At 41.3% G+C, this 20,353-nt stretch overlaps 1 protein-coding gene across 1 annotated transcript; it reads right to left on the reverse strand.

Moving 5' to 3' along the window:
- Positions 1–11,205: 11,205 nt before the first annotated feature.
- On the reverse strand, positions 11,206–13,621 carry LOC145115544 (plant intracellular Ras-group-related LRR protein 9-like). The gene is made up of 3 exons (XM_079051846.1): positions 12,688–13,621; positions 12,202–12,368; positions 11,206–12,119 (listed from the first exon to the last, which is right to left on the reverse strand). Exons 1-3 carry the CDS (start codon positions 13,426–13,428, stop codon positions 11,477–11,479), a joined length of 1,551 nt encoding a protein of 516 aa, XP_078907972.1. The 5' UTR covers positions 13,429–13,621; the 3' UTR covers positions 11,206–11,476.
- Between the last annotated feature and the right edge of the window lie 6,732 nt (positions 13,622–20,353).

Genomic DNA, 20,353 nt, shown 5'->3' on the forward strand with positions numbered 1-20,353 from the left:
CCTGTCCTCCTCTGCTGTAAGCTGGAAGGCGCGTCCCTGGGCCATTGGGGGCGCTGCTCTACCCTGACCCCCATCAGTAATCCTCAGTGTGGCCAGCGTTGGAGCCTGCGTCGGCCTGGCAGCGAGTTGTGGACAGTTGGTCTTCACGTGACCAACCTGATGAAAATGGTAGCAGATCCTCATATCCTGAACCGGAGCTGTCTAGCGACAATCCCTCGCAAAATGCCCCTCATTACCGCATTTGCGGCACGCGCTACCCAATCTACAAACCCCCGAGTGACCCTTCCCGCACTTGCCACAAGTGCGGTCCTGTTTTCCCCCTGACCTGGAATCAGTGGTCTTAGACCGCTTTGGCGCCAGCTGTGACTGCGTCGGGGCCTGCCTCTGCTCTCTCAGCTGTAACTCAATCTCAAGCTCCTGCCGCCTAGCGGCCTCCTGTAACTCCAGCAAAGTATCACATCGCAGGGTAGCAACAAACTGACAGATGTCAGTCTTGAGCATGCTCAGATAACGTGTCATCTGAGCCTGCTCTGAAGCAAACTCCGGGCATAACATCGCCCTCTCCGTGAACATACGGGTGATCTCTGTCACCGTCTCACTATCTTGTCTCAAATCTAGAAACTCCAGAGCTAACCGTTCCCGCTCGACTCGTGGAATGTAGCGAGCGCGAAACATATCCCTGAACTGCTCCCAAGTAACCGCAGCTCTCTGATCATCAGAATACGATCCAGTCATCAACCTCCACCAGTCCTTTTCCCCAGACCTCAGCAGGTTCAGGGCACATCTGACCTTCTGGTCAGTAGGACATGAACATGTGAAGAAACACCCCACCACGTCAGATAGCCACCTCATGGCTTTGATGGGGTCCTGAGTCCCATCAAAAGTAGGAGGCATCGTGTTGTCGAAGTCCCGATACTGAAAAGCCCGACTGGCTCCTCCCCCTGCCGTCGTTACAGCTGTTGTAGCTGCTGCGGCAGCCGCTTCAGTGAGGGATGCATAGCGGTCATCGAAATACTCCACCATGGCGGTCTTGATAGACCCAAACATCTCCGGTAATTGAGCCCGAAACATCGCAACCACCTCATCATGCAGGATCTCCCGAATCCTGGCGTCCATATCGTCTGGCCCCATATGGCTGATAGTCTCGGGCACTGTTGGTGCCTCCTGTCTGTCGCCGCCTGATCCTGAACCCGATCCAGTCACAAATCTTTGACTAACCACCATGCTGAAAATATACCAGGAAGATATCAGATATTCCATATAACAATCCGGGAACCAACTCCCAACAAACCCTAGGGGTTGTGACTTCCTTGCTACGCGTATGGGTCCTGTGCTTTTAGTAGTATGGGCCCATACTACCTTCCACACCTACCCATATTTGTCTCAAGTATCATCACAACACCCTAAAACTATACGTAAGCATGGCATGCGCTCAATCCTCACTCCTATAGGAAAGATAAATATCTCATAACTGGCGGACTAATCACAAACAACCCATCCATGAAACTTCCACCAACTCTACAGCACTAGTGTATGCTAACCATACATAACGTTGGACCCTATAGACTTTCGAATACTTGATCCTACCCTAAGCCCTTCACAGGAAATAAGGCCAAACCAAACATTCTCAGGCTATAAGATCTTAATTATGTACAGCCGTGATGCATACACTAAGCAACTGTAGTAATGATGTCAATTTCATATAAGGAAAAAACCCTAGGCTATCAGGCATCATATAATCAGGCAATTCTATCATTCAATTCCTGAAGATCCCTAGCCTAGTACTAGCATGTTGTTCTAACATATCACATAAATCAAATAATCCGTAAGGTATTTTGGGGTCTATTCGCGAGCTCCGACTGATCGTACACTTGCATCATCCTTTATTATTTTGAAAACATTTTAAGAAAAAATCGTTTTTAAATCTTGTCCTCAGTTTGAGACTGGAGACAGGCGAGTGTTTCCTCCAATTCACTCAAACCAAGGCTCTGATACCAACTTGTAACATCCATAAAAATCATGCCAAATTTAAACTTTTTAAAACATTTCAAAACCAATAATTATTACAAAACTTGTTTTCAAAATAGTTTAGTGTCAGAGTATCCCAGAATCAAATCATGAAACATAAGGAGGTGTACGATCATGCCTTCGCCTTCCCGCAGTCATCAGAAGTACCTGAAACAAAATCAACAACAGTAAGCCCGAAGCTTAGTGATTTCCTCCAAAATACCAACGCCATACATATATAACCATATCATATAAACAAAAACAGCATGCATAATGAGCCATCAGTCTGACTGGAACGCCTCACAGGCCATCAGTCTATCCGGACCTCTCTCCGAGCTATCGACACGTCTGGACCGCCTCTCAGGGCCGTCAGCCTATCCGGACCGCTCGTCGGGCCTTTGGCCTGACTAGTATGCCCTAACCGGGTCTGCAGTCTATCCGGTCCGCCCTAGGTATCTTGGCCTACACCACAAAGCAGGACCTGCCTCAACCCAATTCCCCAAACCCACAAACATGTGCACATTAATATCATATGCTAGCTAGCAAGTACAAATAGTCATACAGATCTAACAGATCACTAACATGACAACCATCCTATAACCAGGATACCGATCCAACCGATCGATAACATAGCAACCATCCTATAACCAGGATACCGATCTAACAGATCACTAACATAGCAACCATCCTATAACCAGGATACCGGTCTAACCAATTTCTAACATAGCAACCATCCTATAACTAGGATACCGATCTAACATAGCAACCATCCTATAACCAGGATGCAAATCATAAAGGGTCGGCCTTGGTGTCGTAGACCCTGTTGATATAGTGAAAAGAACTCACCTCGCAAGTAGTGCAGAACTGGACTGAAAGTCTCTGACCGCTGTCTCACCGAAAATCCCGAACTATCCAAAATAATGAATACTAAGTCAATAATTGGGATCTCAATATTGCCCAAGCGTCCCACATAGAGTAATTGTCCACTATTGCCTTTTCTCTAATTTGGGCCAAGGCCCAATGCCAAATCCATGATCTTAAAAGTCCATATATCCAAAGCCCATTAATGGCACAATTTTCCCAATTGGGCCCAACTCCCTAATTGGGCCTTATTCTAGGATCCATTACCAAAACTGGCCTAAAATCATGTTATTCAGAATGTCCAGCAAGGCCCAAGTCCAACTAGTCCAAAGGCGGCCCAATCCCGAAGCCACAATTCGTCAAAAGCGCAACAGAGGGCGTACTCCTCTGGTACGTTGGGCGTACTCCGCCTTGTGTTGACCACCATTGGAGTGGTTGACTCAGTACGTTGGGCGTACAGAACTTACGCGGGGCGTACACGAGTTTTACCAAAACTTTAATAAGTGCTTAATAGCTTAAGCACTTAAGCCCAAATTCCAGATCCATCGACCAAATGTGTTTTTGAACCATAAAATCTCGAACTTTAAGAGTTTGGACGTCCAGAAAGTTCTTAATACATGGTCTTAACCCATTAAGACCTTCCTACTACATGCATGGCACATTTTAAGCCATTAGGACATCATTTTTATCACTTAGGACCCTTTCTAGGGTCTGAAAGGACAGCTTATTTCGTTCAAACCATAACATGCACCAACTTGACTTTTGGGACAAGAAATGGTTTCAAAGCTACTAAGGCTAGATCTACATCATACACACATAAAGCTTGGAGCTTTTTACCTCGTGGAGCTTCTAGAGCACAAGGAAACTTCAGATCTATAAGCTTGTCCTCCTTCTCCAACTTCTTGATGCAACACCTTCTTCTCCAACTACTCAAAACACGCTCTTTTAGCTCACACACTCAAGAAAGAGGTTAGGGTTTGGGGAATACGGCTCAAATCTATGGAGGCTGAGGTGATGAAGGGGTTTGAGCTCATAATGACGTTTATATAACACTCAAACCCTAAATATTAGGGTTTTCACCTGACGTGAGTACGCCCAGCGTACTAGGGCGCGCCTAGTATGCTCAGCGTACCTTATGTACGCTTAGCGTAGTCTCTTGACCCCAAAGTTGCAACTTTAGCCCTTAGGCTTCTAATGGCTTCACTCTTCCAACCCCACGGACAACAAATGACAAAATAATAATAAAAGAGATGATTCGGAATACCTGCAAATCTCGAGATGTTACAGTATTGAGCCACACACCAAAACCATCTTCCCTAAATAGTCTTCGAAACCATCATCAATCAAGTTTCCCAAAAGTATTTCACATCCTCCAATCCTTCAAAATCAAAACAATAAAATCTTCGCTTTTAGTGTTCAAACCAAAACATTTATATCAGCCTTCGAAATTAATCAATTCTTGGACTTCGAAATCAAGTCATCAAACTATCGACTATCATCAATCCCTCATTCGTTTTCAAAACCATGACATCTCATTCGTTATCAATCACCAACCCAATATCGACACTCAAAACTATCAATCGTAAAGAGAACCCAACATACAATCGATATCAAAAACTTCCAAGCTGTTGAAATCCAAATCATCAGTTGATATCAAGCGAATCAAATTAACCATGGCCTTCGCTTTAACACATCGTCATCAAAATCAAAAATTTTGTTCGTCCCCAAACCATCGAACATCTGTCTTTGCTTTTACAAGTGATGAACAACACAAGATTCGAACATATAGTTCATCTTCTTTTGATTTCAATTAACCCAAATCGATTATCACACATACGAACTCAAGAACACTGTAATGTCCAGCACAGTCGACCAATATCGACCATATCGACATCAAAAGCAATTTCCATGTAACGACCCAAAAATCAAGGGTAAAAATTTCATTTTTAATATAGCTAAAACATTGATACCATTTATTTCAAACATTTCAAATCATCATTAAGTAAAACATTTAACAGAGTTTATTCCAATATCATTCATTGCAGAAATCATAGGTGTGTGCACTGCGATCAATCTGATCCCTCCTTTTCCAAATCGATGATACCTGAAACCAAAACTGTAAACCGTAAGCACAAAGCTTAGTGAGTTCCCCAGAGCATACCCCACACAATCCACATAATCACATAATCCATATTAGCTATATCAGTTACATATCCACATAAGCCATATCAATCACATAAGCCATGCATATAAACATATACGGATGTCGTGGGCTCGTCCCCAGGGTCTTACTCCAGGATGTCATGGGCTCCCCACATGGTCTTACACCTAAGTGCCATGATCTCTCCCATGGTCTTTAATAGGAAAGCCATAGGCTCTCCACATGGTCTTACATCCAGGTGCCATGGGCTTTCCACATGGTCTTTAGTAGGAAAGCCATGGGCTCTCCACATGGTCTTACATCCAGGTGCCATGGGCTCTCCCATGGTCTTCCATGCAAGTATCACAAAGACAACTAGCATAACACATACCACATAGTCAACTAGCATACCACATAACCACTAGCATACCGCCTATACATGCATACCTGACATATCAGTAGTGAATCTACATTAACACTACAACATAGTAGGAAAGCCATGGGCTCTCCACATGGTCTTACATCCAGGTGCCATGGGCTCTCCCATGGTCTTCCATACAAGCATACCACATAATCACTAGCATACTCCCTATCACATAACCAGCTAACATGCCACATAATACAACTTCAACTAGTGTATCACATATCATAAAATGGGCCGACATTGGTGCCTTTGACCCATTGGTATGGTGAGGAAACTCACCTGGCACTGCTGAAGTCCCACGGATAAAACTCTAGCCGCTGGATAACAGATTCTCAAACTGTCAACATCAAACAATAGCCAATTAATAATTGGGTTCCAAGCCCAGGGTCCAACTCACACTCCAAAGGCCCAATAGACAAGTAATGGGCCAAAGCCCAACATATGGCCCAATTTTCCTAATTAGGCCCAAACCTCTACATGGGCTTATCTTAAGGCCCAACCATTTATTCCAGTCCAAACAATTGGCATTCTGATGGCCCAATAGCTAATAATCCTCAAGGCCCACTTATGGCCCAATTTTCCAAATTGGGCCCAAGCCTCTCCAATAGGTCTTATCCTACAGCCCAATAACTTCCTTAGTCCATTAATATGTTCCCAATTGGCCCACAAAGGCCCACAACAACTTAGTCCAATAAATGGCCCAATAAGAACCCAAACCCAATTAGGGGTTTTCACATAAAATGACGATTAGGGTTAAGTGTTCATGCTTGACCCATTAAGGACTTAATCCATTAAGTCCATTACTCTACTAGGTAAATCATATGGTGAAGTTCGGCATAATACATAATCCAATTCCAATGGCCCAAATGTGGGCCCCGATAAGTCCAAGACCCATATGTCCAAAATTAGGGTTTTCTAAACCCTAATTAGGGTTTCCAACCCACTCCCAACCCAATAGGCCCAATAACTAAGTCCTTAGATCCATTAGGGTTTCATTTGGCCCATTAGGGTTCACTAGGCCCACTAGGGTTTCAATTGTCGGGCACCACCCACTACCACCTCGGGTAGTGGTGGTCAACGGCGGCTCACGGCGGCGGTTATGGTCCTAGTCAAATCGTGTCCAACCACTCTAAAAGCAATCCAAGCACAACTAAGCACACCGCCACCCAACCCGGCGGCAGGAGGCGACAGCCACCACCTCATGGTGGTGGTTTTGAGTTTTCTTATTATTATTCCGGTACGGGTACAATTTTACAATGCAAAGGCTCAAATAAACACACACACTCACTAAGATACACACACACACACACAGTGGTGCATGGTGGCAGCCACCACCTCACGGTGGTGGTGGTGGTTGTTCTTGACTTTCCGGCCAAATAAAACCACCCACGACACATATACAACTGAAATAACATGCACATTAACACCAAACACTCATATCCATCGCCGAGACCCACCAGTCTCGGCCACCCCAACGGTGGCGTGAAGCAATCGAACGAAAAAACGTCGATGGGATAATCATCGGAACCACAGCAGTGTCGCGGCACCGAATAGAAACGAAGAGGAGAAGAAGAACACTACGGCAGGGAGGTGACGGTTATCCGTCATCTGAAACAACAGCAACGGGGAGACGTTATTTGCGAACCTCGCCGGCGACATCCTATCTTCAAATGGAAACGGACAGCGGCGGCAACTCGTGGTGGCATGGGGTCGGAGATAGCGGCGGTAGCAGTCTCGTGGTGGTGGCTTCGGCGCCGGAAGTCGAAGAAGGAAGAGTGACGGCCGATACTTAGGGGTTGGCGGTTGTTGCCTTCACCTAGGGTTAGGGTTAAGAGCATGGTAACGGGTTATATACCCGGTCACATACATTTCCCCCATATTTACGTTTCAAGCCCCCTCCTATCAATTTCTTCCAATATGAGACCATAATTTACCCTTTTAGCCCTCAGCAATAAATTCCATCCCAATTCAGGTCCAAAACTTACCAAACAGCCCTCAACTTTGAGAATCTTTTGCAAAACTAATCCATAATTTACCTTTCTAACCCCCAACTCTCAGTTATGGCATTTAGCTCCTAAAACTAATGCCTTGCTGAATTACTACGGATTTTGGCTACAATAATATAAAATAGAATATAATTTACATCTCGGGGTTTTAGAATTTATTATTTATTTACTTATTTTATTTTAATTTCAAACGGGGTGTTACATTCCAGTCTTTCTCAAACCTATCGAATCATCACTTTCGTTTCGATAACACAAACAACGAACTCATCTACCCTTGAACAGTGAATAATTGAAATACAAATTTCTGATGTTGATTCGATTTTGACCTTTTCTAATAGTTGACTTTTCGATTCCAGATGTGAAATCGATTTAAACTTCACAACAATCGACTCCAAAACAAACAGACAAGATCGTTCAGTTTCATTCGACATCTAATTCCAACTTAAGCCTTCAAACAACGACACCTTATCATCGACTGTGAAACCCAAGACTTCGCTTTTCATTCAATCCGATTATCAACATTCGAAGTCAATCTCATATGAACATTCCAAAATCGAAATTGAAATCAGCATCGCAACCAGTTTTAATTTTGATTCAATCTCGTTCCATTAATCAGACAATAAGATTTTGATCATCAAACGAGAGTCTTTTGACGAAGACAATGAGAACTGAGCGACGAATAGTAATAGACTCAAACGATATGAAATAAGATGAACAGTGAAGGATGGATTCGAAAATTTGGGCTAAATATGAATAGTGATCATATTATCATTTTGGGCTTGAAACAATTAATCGCTGAACAGTACATTTCACTAGTATTTGGGCTTACGAATTGGATCTATGAACAGTAAATTCGTGATTTTGAGAAAATGCTTTTAATTTTGAAGTTTGATCTAAAAAAAATTTAATTGGATCTTCAAAGAGGTTTGAAACGAAATCAATCCAATTGAGTCAAAACGATCAAAAATTAAAAACGAAACGCATGAATCGAAATCATGGATGTTTTGGAATTCATTTGAGATTTGAGATACCTTTTTGACGAATTAAGTTCCGTTTTCAACGAACGAATCAAATTTAGAAGATCTTAGTTCTTTTGTTGGAACGAGAAAATCTCCAATTTGAACATTGTACCACCCACTATGCGTGATGTACAACTCGTTCTTCGTGTTCTTCAACGATCGAAGAACATCTTCAAAAGAATCACCAACACTTTTGGGTTTGACTTCAAATTCAATGCAGCCTTTGGAGATTGTTGCTTTGGAACCCAAATTTGCTTCACAACAACATTTGATGATTTTTATGAGTAAACCCGCTTGTTTTTCCGTTTAATCTTCTTCTTCTTTTTCTTTCTCATCTTTTTGCATCTTGAAGATTTAATTTCATAAACAAATCCACTTTCCACAACTTTAACTTTGTGAGTTTGAATCAAATCTTTTGGAGTTTGATACTTGTGAATTTCTTGGATTACCGGCTTACGATAAGGAATCATTCCTTCAAACGAATCACAAGAACACAAAATATCATCAGTTTGAACTCCAATCGAGCAAAAAACTTTTTTATCTTCATAAGAATCAACTTGAATCTTCTTATCATGAACTTCAAGAACATCACATTGAACTCCATTGTCTTGAACTTCAACAAACTTAAGAGCACGAAGATCATTCGGGTTTTCAATTAGAGAAATGTATTTCTTATTAAACAAATCTCTTTCTTCTCCTTCCTTTTGATTTTTACTAAGGACTAACATGGACAAGGCATTTTTCATCAACCATTCAATCCTATAAAGTGATTGAAATATCAAGCTTCCATGATCATCCTTCAAACCTCCATAAGAAACCTTATTACTCCATGAAATCAACCCGCTTAACAATAACCCATAAAATTGATCTTCATTGACTTTGTATTTGATATCTTCAACGATCACAATCCAAGAATCATACATCAAATCCACCATGATCTCAAGAACTCGAAAATTTCTAGAGAGAGAAAATGATTTTGAATGGGTTTTCTAGAGAGAGAAAGTAAAAATCACTTGAATTCTAGTGAAGAAAATCGAATTATGAATAGAATCAAAGATGAATTCGATTTCTAGAATCCAAACTCTCTAAATCACGAAGATCAAAGATCAAAAATGAAGAATCACCAAATCTAGAATGCCATCAAGGACTAATTCTTGATCAAATCAAGAACACCCGCTCTAATTCCAATTGTAGTGGTGTTGATTATGATGGTATATGCGGAATATGGAAAGATCTAGTGAATCATCATACAAACTCAAGAACACATGGAGTAAATAAATCTTTTCAAGCTCTCATTAGTTTGAATTAGAAAGAGTACAAAATGGGTTTGCTAGTTTCTCTCTCTAAAACTAATGCTCTCCAAATGGTTCCTTTCACATAAAAGGAGTCACCCACTTCCTATTTATTGGAAAGAATCAACCCATTTACACATACAAGAGGGTAAGCCACATCCAATGAGAACTTTGCACCCTAACAAATGGTTCGGTTAAAAGGGTTCGGTTATATTGGTTAATTTGGTTATGGTTCGGTTTTTCGGTTAATATGCTCACCATTGTTTGGATAAAAATTGCTTATAACGATGACAACCCGCTAATAAGTCATTTGTTTTAATAAGTTAAGTCCTTCGAACTTATTAGTTTATAAACCAATAAGCTAATAAACTATAAGCTAATAAGTAAAAAGTTTTTTTTTTGTCAAATACCCCCTAAGATATCAAGCCTCACATGTTGTTGCAGTTAGAGCTTCTCCAACCACATAACACAAAATAATGATTGTTTAACATCAAAATGGCGATTCAACTCCAACCAACCTCTAAAATGGTGTTTTTTTAGAGACCTCTATATTTTGGCATTCATATTTGGTGTTAAAAGGAAGTCAACACAAAAATTGTGTACATAGGGAAATTGATATGATAATGGTCATGATGCTCGGATTGTTTTCGTCACCAGATCGGTAGTTGATGCTCCGGACGGCGAACTCGCCAGAGGTGGAAATGTTGATAAGCATCATAGTGGTTCTTACACACCGAAGATCGAAGCCCAAAAAGTTGTAGGTTTGATATTGTTGACCGATTAACCGGAAGGGGAATCAAACGCTATTTAGGTTTTGACCACAATATGAAAGTGGGCAATTTGGTTGTGCAATCATGTCTCGATTGATGCTTTCGTCTCCATCTGTTGGAGCCTAGCTGCAATCATAACCCACCACGAACACATAATACATACACTTGATCCATCTTATGTATTTAGTTAATGGAGAAGAGGAAAGGGGAAGAGGAAGATGAGAAGTCAATGTAGATGGAAGGAGATGAGGGTCAAAGGAAGTGTTGTCTACGTGGCATATTAATGTACTAATATGACAAGAAGTAACCGGTTTACTCATTCATTTTGTCCAAAGTGAGTATTTAGACCCGACAAAAGTCATCTTATGCCCCCTAAAGCAAGGAAATTAATTTAAGTACTAATTATACCAATTCCGAAAATATTGTAGGACTATCGTTCCATTTTCCCATATAGCAAATGACTATATATATGATATTTTCCCATATAACAAATAACTATATATATATATATATATATATATATATATATATATATATATATATATATATATATATACCCAATTATTCAACATAATCTTATTCAAACACAAATCCAAACGCCCAACGAGAATAAAACCACCCTAAACATATGATCACAAACGTATAAATAGTTATCCTACTCAAATAGAACAAAAAAACTTACAAAATAAAAATAATTCATTAATAAATATAAAATTGAAAGAACTTATTGTGATGGAATCAAGTTCAGCACATTACATGCCAATCCAATTATTCTGCTAAACCAACAAAACAAGCCCAAAACGGGGCTACCAGACGACCATTGTTTAATCATAATGAACCCATTATTTGTAGTTTATTTTCTTGCCTTCAAAATACTTTATCCACATATTAATTTTGACCCAAAATAAGAACCAAACCTGGATTACTTGATTAGCAAATAAACGACACACGATCTGATCATCGTGCCTCTTCAAGATAAGGATCTTCGCTATCTCCGGCTCCCAGATACAAAGAAACCGTCCCAGCAGCACCAACGACGGCACCTGTCAAATACGACTTACTACGAGACAACCAACTCGCCTGAGCCAACGCCTCCGCTTCCCGTCGATTCTTCTCCTCCTCCTCCACCAACACATCGAACCACCTCTGAGCCATGTACACCTTCACAGCTTGGATCCCCTTCTGCACGACTTCTTTCGGAGGAACCACCAGCGGATTCTGTTCGACGTTGAGTTTGATCAGCTTGTCAAGGCGGCCGAAGGTCAACGGAAGCTCCTGGAGTTGATTGTTGCTGACGTCGAGTTCTCTCAGACTGGTTAGATCGCCGATTGTGTCCGGGAGTTCTTGTAGGTCGCTGAAATTGCTTCCTAGGTTAAGTACCTCCAGATTTGATAACTTGCCGATGGAATCTGGGAGGCCTCGGAGCTCGTTGAAGTGGGCGTCGAGGTACCGAAGAGATTTCATGTCGCCGATAGAGGTAGGGAAGTTTCGTACCTTGTTAAGAGCGATTGCGAGCTTCTTTAGCTTTAAGAGTTCATACCCCATCTTTGTGGGTAGATATGTTAGCTTGTTGAAACTGCCATCAAATTCTTCCAGTGACCTAATTAGAACATGCAATGCAAGAGAGATTTTCGTTATCACTTGATTCTTCTTTCTGCTAAGAAAAAGAAAAAGAATTATACCTGCAGTGACAAATGCTGTCAGGTAAGGAATCAAGTTTGTTGCTAGAGACATCAAGGATCTTCAACTTGTGCAAACAGCCAATGGAATCTGGTAGAGACGTCAAAATATTGGAAGAAACATTAAGCTCCTCAAGGTTCTCAAGTCCAGCAACGGAATCGGGAATCACCTGTTCCAATGCATCAAGGTTCATCAATGGCAGAAAGAAACAGCAGGATAAGGTCCATCGATTTGTTAGATTTCTCAAAATCAATACATGTGTTGCAGTTAGGGGAGGGCTAAATATTTAGAAATCTTATTATCAAACCATAAGTTAAGAGAGTTATCGTGCAAATTCCAAAATTTTGGTCCTAGATTTCTGTTTTTCTACAGGCTGTGGTCATACATGGAATTAAGATCTGAAAATGATTGAATGAAGAAGATTAAATTAACCAATATATTTGGATAATAAGAATATCAGATGATAAATATAATCATAGACGGCAAACCTCAAGCTGATTGGAGGATAGGTTAAGGTGAACCAATGTATGAATCTTTCCAAAGGCTTCAGGCAGAAACGGCAATCGTCTCTCTGATAAATCAATCCTTTGAGCACCGTTGGACAATGCATCTGTCAGAATTGCAACAACTTCCTCCGTCAACTCCTCCGCGACGGCGGAGCTTCCTTCACCACCACCCGGAAGCGGGTTTTTTCCCTCCTTAACAGACTCATAAATCTTCTCAAGTCTCTTCTCCGCCTCGCTCAACATTTTATCATACGATTCATGCATTTGATCCAGCGAGATCAGAGTTTTGTGCATCTGTCTCTCCCTCTCGATTGCCTTCTTCCGTTTGTCCTCCTCCGGGTCGACCTTATCGGATAACGTGATCTCGTCGAGGTCGTTCGACAACGTCGAATCAATCTCTGCAAGCCTGGCCTTCGCCATGTCCACAGCTTCATGATCAGGACGCTCACCAAGGGTCTTGAGTAGCGATCGTGTCTGAGAAACATCGGCCACGGCTGCACGCATGGAAGTCAGGAGCCGAGGATCTGTTAGGTGAGGCATCCGTTCAGTGAGTTCGAAATATGGTGGCGGACTGAAGGACGAACGATCTGTCAATTTGGAAGCCGAATGAGGCGTCGACGGCGGTTGTTCGATGTCTCCCTCCTGCATGTTAGGGCGTTTCATGGTGGGCAGCCTGTTCATGACGTAGGAGAGAATTGGGAAATTTTTGGGGTTCGGATCCATTGCAGTACGTGTTGTTTCAGTGTGTGATGATCGATCAAATTGAAGCAGATTTTCAGAGATTGATAAATCTGAGCTTTAGATTCGGATGCATTTCTATCCACGGAGAGAGGGCGATTATCAACAAGACCGAACGAGAACCGCAACGGTATTCCAGTCATGTGATGCAAAATCTCGGACAAATTCTTGGAGGGCAATATTTTGTAAATTTCAATTATATATTTAAATATAAAGCAATATATATATATATATATATATATATATATATATATATATATATATATATATATATATATATATATATATATATATTAATTTTAATAAATATATTTTTAAATAATCACAGATCTAAGCACATCACGTTTATATAGTCTATTTCATTTCGATCACTCATTATACGACCATCAACAAAATTATGTAATTCTTATATATCCCAATTGAATTAACTGTATAAAGTTAGTGTTACAAAATTATATAAGTGATTAATGATGGATGATTTAAAATCAATCCAGACTAACAAACAAGCTAAAAAGGCAAAAACAGTTGGTGTTTATTTTCCAAGAGTAACTCCAAAAAAGATGCAACACATTTTTTAGAACATTTAACAACCTCAAACAATGAAACAAACATGTATCAATTTTAAATAAAAGTCAGGAAAAACCAAATACCTAGTGGTCTATCGGGTAAGACACTCACCTCTTATATAGGAGGTACAGTGTTCAAGCCATGGGGTTCAACTATGAGTTGGCCAGGAGATTATATGTGACGTACTGCGGTGTCTTAGCATATCGTTTAAATAACGAGCTCTCTTACCCTATCATTGAAATTAGCAGGGAGTTGTAGTGAGCGACCGGGAACCCATATTAAAAACTCATGAAACGTAAACACTTAAACATTATTAGAGCATCTCCAATGATTTAGCTATGTTATAACTTTAAAAAAAATATCAATTTATCATTTCACTAACTTTAATCTCTAAATAAATGATGTTATTTTTTTAAGAAAATTTAACTAATGTATTCGCGTCTTATCTAAAATATTCTGTAAAACTCATTCATTTAGTTGGTCTTGGTGTCTTTTAAATATACATTATATCTAAAATGTTACAAAACCAAAATATGAAAAAAATTACTAGGTCATATTTATAAAAATAAATAAATAAATAAAAGTTTTAGACAATCGATATAAAATTTATATTTTATAAATGAATTGTATTAAATATTTAACATAAATATTTAATTATTAATAAATAACAAATAGTTAAAACTAAAATATATTTAAAATGGTTAACTGAAATATGATTTAAGAATAAGGGATTAATTATACAAACCATTTTTTTTGAACCTGCAAATTTTATTAAGAAGAAGAACCCAAACCTCTGGCATGTATCTATGCAGGAGGACGGAAACATAGATAGTTACATTTACAGATAAATAATATAAAGACCTCCTTTTAGAGTTCAATATAAACAAATTAAACTCTAAGTTGAAAAGTTAATCCGCAAAGGGATTAATGCACCATTTAGTCCAATTGAAATTGTTGCTACCACCGTTACTCCTATGTTTGAACCACATAAATATCGATGCCTTTACGATATCAGTTACCATCACAAGAGTTGTTTTTGAAAATTCTATCATTCCGTGCTTTCCATAAACTCCAAATCGTACCATAGCAAATTCCTAATAGTATTCTTCTCTTTCTGGGACAGTTCCCCAGGTTGCAACGAAATCCAATACTCCATTTATATTATCATATTGAGATACTGATATACCACACCATCTGAATATCCACTCCCATGTGACCTTTTCAAATGGACAAGTCCATAATAGATGGTTAGTTGACTCATCATCCATGTTGCAAACACCACAAGTCACCGAAAGGGAAATCATTCCCCTTTGTTGAAGTGCCTTCGCAAAAGGAATGCGATTTTGTCTGGCTCTCCAAACAAAACATACTATCTTTATAGGTATTTCAGTTATCCAGGCAAAGGAATGCGATGCTGGATCAGGATTTGATGAACTCAAAAAACGCCTACATGCTTCAACCGTGAATAAGCCGTTCGAATCTAGACCACAAATCCATTCATCTTTGTTTGAGTTGAGACTAAACGTATCAATTATTTGAATCAGTTGTCTCAACTGGTTAGAGGGGGGTTGTCTTGACCAGGACCATGAGTAACCACCTTCATATATTCGATCTGAAATTTTGCACCGTTTATGTGATTCCATTGAAAACAATTTAGGGAAAGTGAGCTTCAGGGGGCCATTACCAATCCAATCGTCGCTCCAGAATAGTGTGTCAGTATCGGAGTTTACTTTTTTCTTGATAATCTTACTCATCGGGATGTCTCGCTTGACTAATTCTCCTTGTATTCTAACAATGTTGTTCCATACCCCAGATGTAACATCCGGGAATTTGGATATATCTATTTAACCCTTCTTCTTCTTCAAGTTGTCAAGATTAGCCCTTAAATGAAAGTTATGGCAAATGAGTACGTTAGGCGTACTAAAGAGTACGCTGCGCGTACTCATGCGCTTAAGTTGGACGCGGAATACTCACGGTACGCTGGGCGTACCTTGAACTACGCTGGGCGTAGTGGGCCCAGACTCAATCCCTAAATGAGACTTGTGCACTATATAAGGAATGCTATGGCCTTATCCTCAGCCACCATTTCACAGAGAGAAACCCTAAGAGAGCATTATCTTCGTTCTAAAGCTTGTGTGTGAGTGTTTTGAGCTAGAAGGTGCCTTTGTGTGTTAGTGAAGAAGAAGGGGAGGTGCTTGTGGAGGCTAGGGTTTGGAGTTCAAGCTTGGATCTGAGTTCTTCAGAGGAAGGACCTTCACTTGGAGGTAAAAAGCTCAGAACTTTCTTCTTTATTTTGGTTTTGTGTTTCATGGTCCATTTTCTAGGGTTTTGTCCCAAGATGGAGACTTTTTGGTGTAAATGGTCTCCCTAAGCCTTGATCTGACCCATTTCAGTTTAGGATGTGTTGTGGATCTATAAAAATCCAAACTTGGTCGTGGTTATGGGTTCATGCTTGAGTTTTGGTCTTAATGAGAAAAGGGGATAAAAGGTTGGAGTGAGTTATAACCTTTTCAGCCATGCAAAGGCCTAAAGGTCTCGACTTTATGGTTTAGGAGACTGAGGAATGTCGAGATCTGAGATATGAACTGTTGTCTTAATCTATTCAGACCAAAAATATAGAAAGGATGAGTCTAGGACTTACGATGGGCGTAAGTCTCAGAACGCGCCGCGTAGGGGGTCGAGTCCCCGATTCTGGTTAGCCGGTGTACGCCCCGCGTACACGAGTTGGTACGCCCCGCGTACTGCTTGCTGTTGACTTTCGTTGACTTTTAGGGTTTTGGTCAACATGTGGACTTTTGAGTCAGGGAGGGGTAAAATGGTCTTTTACCCTTCTGTGGGATAATAGGAAGGATTTAATCTAGCCTTTGAGAGCCATTATTTATTTGAGGATATTGTTTATGTGATTAGGCGGGGGCTAGATCCGTATATTCGTGAGCGAGATTATCTGAGTTACCCGAGGTGAGTCTTCTCACTATACATTACCTAGAGTGGTATCTATGTGTAGACCGGAGGGTCTTGTGTGCTATGTGTATGTATGAGATTATGTGCATTGTGATATATGTATGTTATGTGTTGTATAGACCGGACCGGAGGGTCCAACGATATAGACCGGACCGGAGGGTCCAACGATATAGACCGGACCGAAGGGTCCAACGATACAGACCGGACAGAAAGGTCCAATGAGCTATGACCGGACCAGAGGGTCCAACGAGCTACGGGACTGGAGGGTTCCGCTGAAACACATCGACCGGAGGGTCGTACTGTAGCCTCGAGTGGCGTATGTGTTGTATGTGGTATTTTGGGGAACTCACTAAGCATCTATGCGTACCGTGTTATGTGATATGTGTTTCAGGTACCAGCGAGAGTCGCGGGAAGGCGCCGACATGATTTGTACACACTGCAGAAGATTAAGTGTTGAGATTTTGGGATATGTTTTATGGTGATGACATTGATATATGAGATTTTGAGAATATTATATGAGTTTTATTATGTTTGAAAAATGAAAAATTGTTTTAAAAATTTACGCCGTTACAAGTTGGTATCAGAGCCTTGGTTTGAGAGATTCGGATGCACCTTCGGGCGTATCTGAACTCAAACTGAGGATTTAAGGAAATTTTCATAAAAGAAACAATTTTTTTTAAAAGAGAAAGATTTTTGAGAAAATCAGAACGGAGCTGTGTGTACGATCAGCCAGCGCCCGAACGGTGATTTCCCAAAATACCCTTACATTATGTGTTATGAGATATTATGTGATATGCTATGCATTCTAGAGATAGGCTAGGTATTTCATATTTTAGGACTAGAGTGGCCTGATCTGTGATGCCTTAGCCTAGGAGTTGCTGTTATATGCGATGTGCCTTCGAGTATGTGTTGAGTATGAGTATCCAGCAGGAATCCTTTTAGAGAGGAATCTGAGTAGAGGAGTAATCTAGGGGAGATACCTAGATGAGCACGTGTGGAGTCTACAGAGAGAGTAGACAGATGGCCGCATGGGGCGGAGTTGCATGAGTTTGGTGATATCCTCCGAGTATGAGGAGAGCAAGTGGGATCATGACCTGAAGAGGTTTTATGTGCTAGTGGAGACTATTCGATGCCCGAATGCTGCTTGCTTTGTGCTTTGTGGGACTCTCGATGATGGGAGTCAGCTACTAAGTGAATATGACGATATTCAGGAGGTAGATGGCTGGCATCATTAGGAGTTTTTCAGCAGCTGATGGCGGAGAAGTGTGAGGACCTAGGAAGAGCCTAGGGGGTGATCATGGTCGGATGAGTGCGCTGACAGAGTAGAGCATTTCGCTGGAAAGCGAGCACACGTAAAGAGAATTATAATCGAGAAGGTTGAGCAGCTACTTAGGAACTCTGGGATGGTTCGTGTGGAAAGTATGGGTAGATGTGGCAGGTAGTATGGGCCCGTACTACTGAAAGCATAGGACCCATACTCGATGCAGGGGGCATACCGGAGGATTCTAAGTAGCAGATTGAGAAGTGATGTCATGGTTCGAGTACCATGATTGGTAGCAGATTGAGAAGTGATGTCATGGTTCGAGTACCATGGTTGGTAGCAGATTGAGAAGTTATGTCATGGTTCGAGTACCATGATTGGTAGCAGATTGAGAAGCGATGTCATGGTTCGAGTACCATGATTGGTAGCAGATTGAGAAGCGATGTCATGGTTCGAGTACCATGATTTGTAGCAGGTCGAGAGGTGATTTCATGGTTCGAGTACCATGATTTGTAGCAGGTCAAGAGGTGATTTCATGGTTCGAGTACCATGATTTGTAGCAGATCGAGAGGTGATGTCATGGTTCGAGTACCATGATTCATAGCGGATTGAGAAGAGGTAACATGGTTCGGGTATCATGATTCATAGCAGATCGAGAGGTGGCCACAAAGTTCGAGTACCATGACCCGTGGCGGTTAGTGTTACTGGTTCTACCAGTTATTCCGTTATGATTATCTAGACTGAGATCAGATGTGAAAGAATAGGGGGAACGGAGGGCCATGATGAACGAGCATCCCCTAAAAGGGAAATAGAGTTAGCTCCAAGGGAGTGTTGGTGAGATGCCAGTTGGAGTCGCAAGACTCAGGGATGAGTAGAGATGGTGCGTTATGGGAGAATACGGTCTGGGCTGAGCAACCGGCCGATGGTGGAGATGTCATTTTCTGTGACCTGAGCGGTGTTATTTCTGTTCCTGTGGGAAACATGAGAGGTATTGAGATTTTCGATTTCCAAAGTTGAGGGCGAGCCCTGTGGGGTAGCTTTGGTTACGATCTTTCATCAGAGTATTTGGGCAGTATGTCTGCCGAGAGGTGATGTTAGAGCCTGAGCAGGTTGTCAGCGGGGACTGAGATGGTTAAGGACAAAGATACACCCTATTTGAGCATAGTAGGGCATGTATTAGCTGCAGCGGCAGACGATCAAGAAGAGGACATTAGGGCGGTGGCTCTTATTGTCTATGATGAGTATCGAGTATGGTAATGGGGACTCCACTCTTACTACAACCCACGTGATGGAACGTTGGTTGAAGAGTCGAGGACGAGGAGAATGATGGTTCATTATTTCCAGACTAAGAGTCAGGGTTAGTACTGGACAGTTGGGAGGTCCGATGATGGAATGGTGTGAGATTCTGAATGACTAAGAGGCAGTCATGATTGGAAGTTCTGAGGATTTCATATGAGATTCAGGGTTTTTGGAGTTGCTTGGTCTCTGTCAGGGGGATCATCGAGCGTTGCGTAGCACCTTCCAAGAGTAGGTGGGTTGTTACTGGTGGAAACAGCCTGGGAGATAGATTGTTGGTGCGCTAATTGGTGTGAACCCTGAGTGGGGGAGAACCGGGTATTTTGTTGAGGGGATCAGAGGTCTGTTCGAGATCGGTTGGAGATTTGGATATCGAGACCTACGGTGCGGAGTCATGTGATCAAGGTTATCGGTGATTGAAGCGAGGTACAAAGAGAGATAATGCATGCGGCATACGTTTGGTAAATGATGAATGTCTCCACGGCAAGTGGCCATCGATCGGAGACCTTGTGATGGATAGGAAATTCTTCAAGGTGGTTGGCTCGTAGGGTTAGTTCGGCGGTGGAAGAATTCTGATTCAATGTTTGGGCTGTTATGCAGTATGGGAAGGGAAGAAGTTGATTGGGCAACCAACTTCAGGCTCGTTATGAGTATCCTTGCATGAGTTTTGAGCAATAGAGGAGAAAGTTTCGGATCGTCATCTTCATGTTCTAAGTCGTTGGCAATTTTCTCTTTGTTTTAATTCGGGAGATGGAGTATTCCGGAGTTACAAGTGGCACGAGAGAAAGACCGGTTGCGAGGTTCCGAGGAAGCAATGCGGTATCT

This window comes from Lactuca virosa, chromosome 5, assembly GCF_052849685.1.
Source record: "Lactuca virosa cultivar CGN04683 chromosome 5, Lactuca_virosa_CGN04683_v6, whole genome shotgun sequence".
Lineage (NCBI taxonomy): Eukaryota > Viridiplantae > Streptophyta > Magnoliopsida > Asterales > Asteraceae > Lactuca > Lactuca virosa.

Bases quoted from the DNA above. Each gene is read 5' to 3' on its own strand.
- LOC145115544 (XM_079051846.1), bottom strand. From the start codon at position 13,428: ATGGATCCGAACCCCAAAAATTTCCCAATTCTCTCCTACGTCATGAAC. The intron at 12,369-12,687 runs GTTTGCCGTCTA...GCATTGGAACAG, and splicing joins TATCCTCCAATCAGCTTGAG to GTGATTCCCGATTCCGTTGC. The intron at 12,120-12,201 runs GTATAATTCTTT...TGTTCTAATTAG, and splicing joins GACAGCATTTGTCACTGCAG to GTCACTGGAAGAATTTGATG.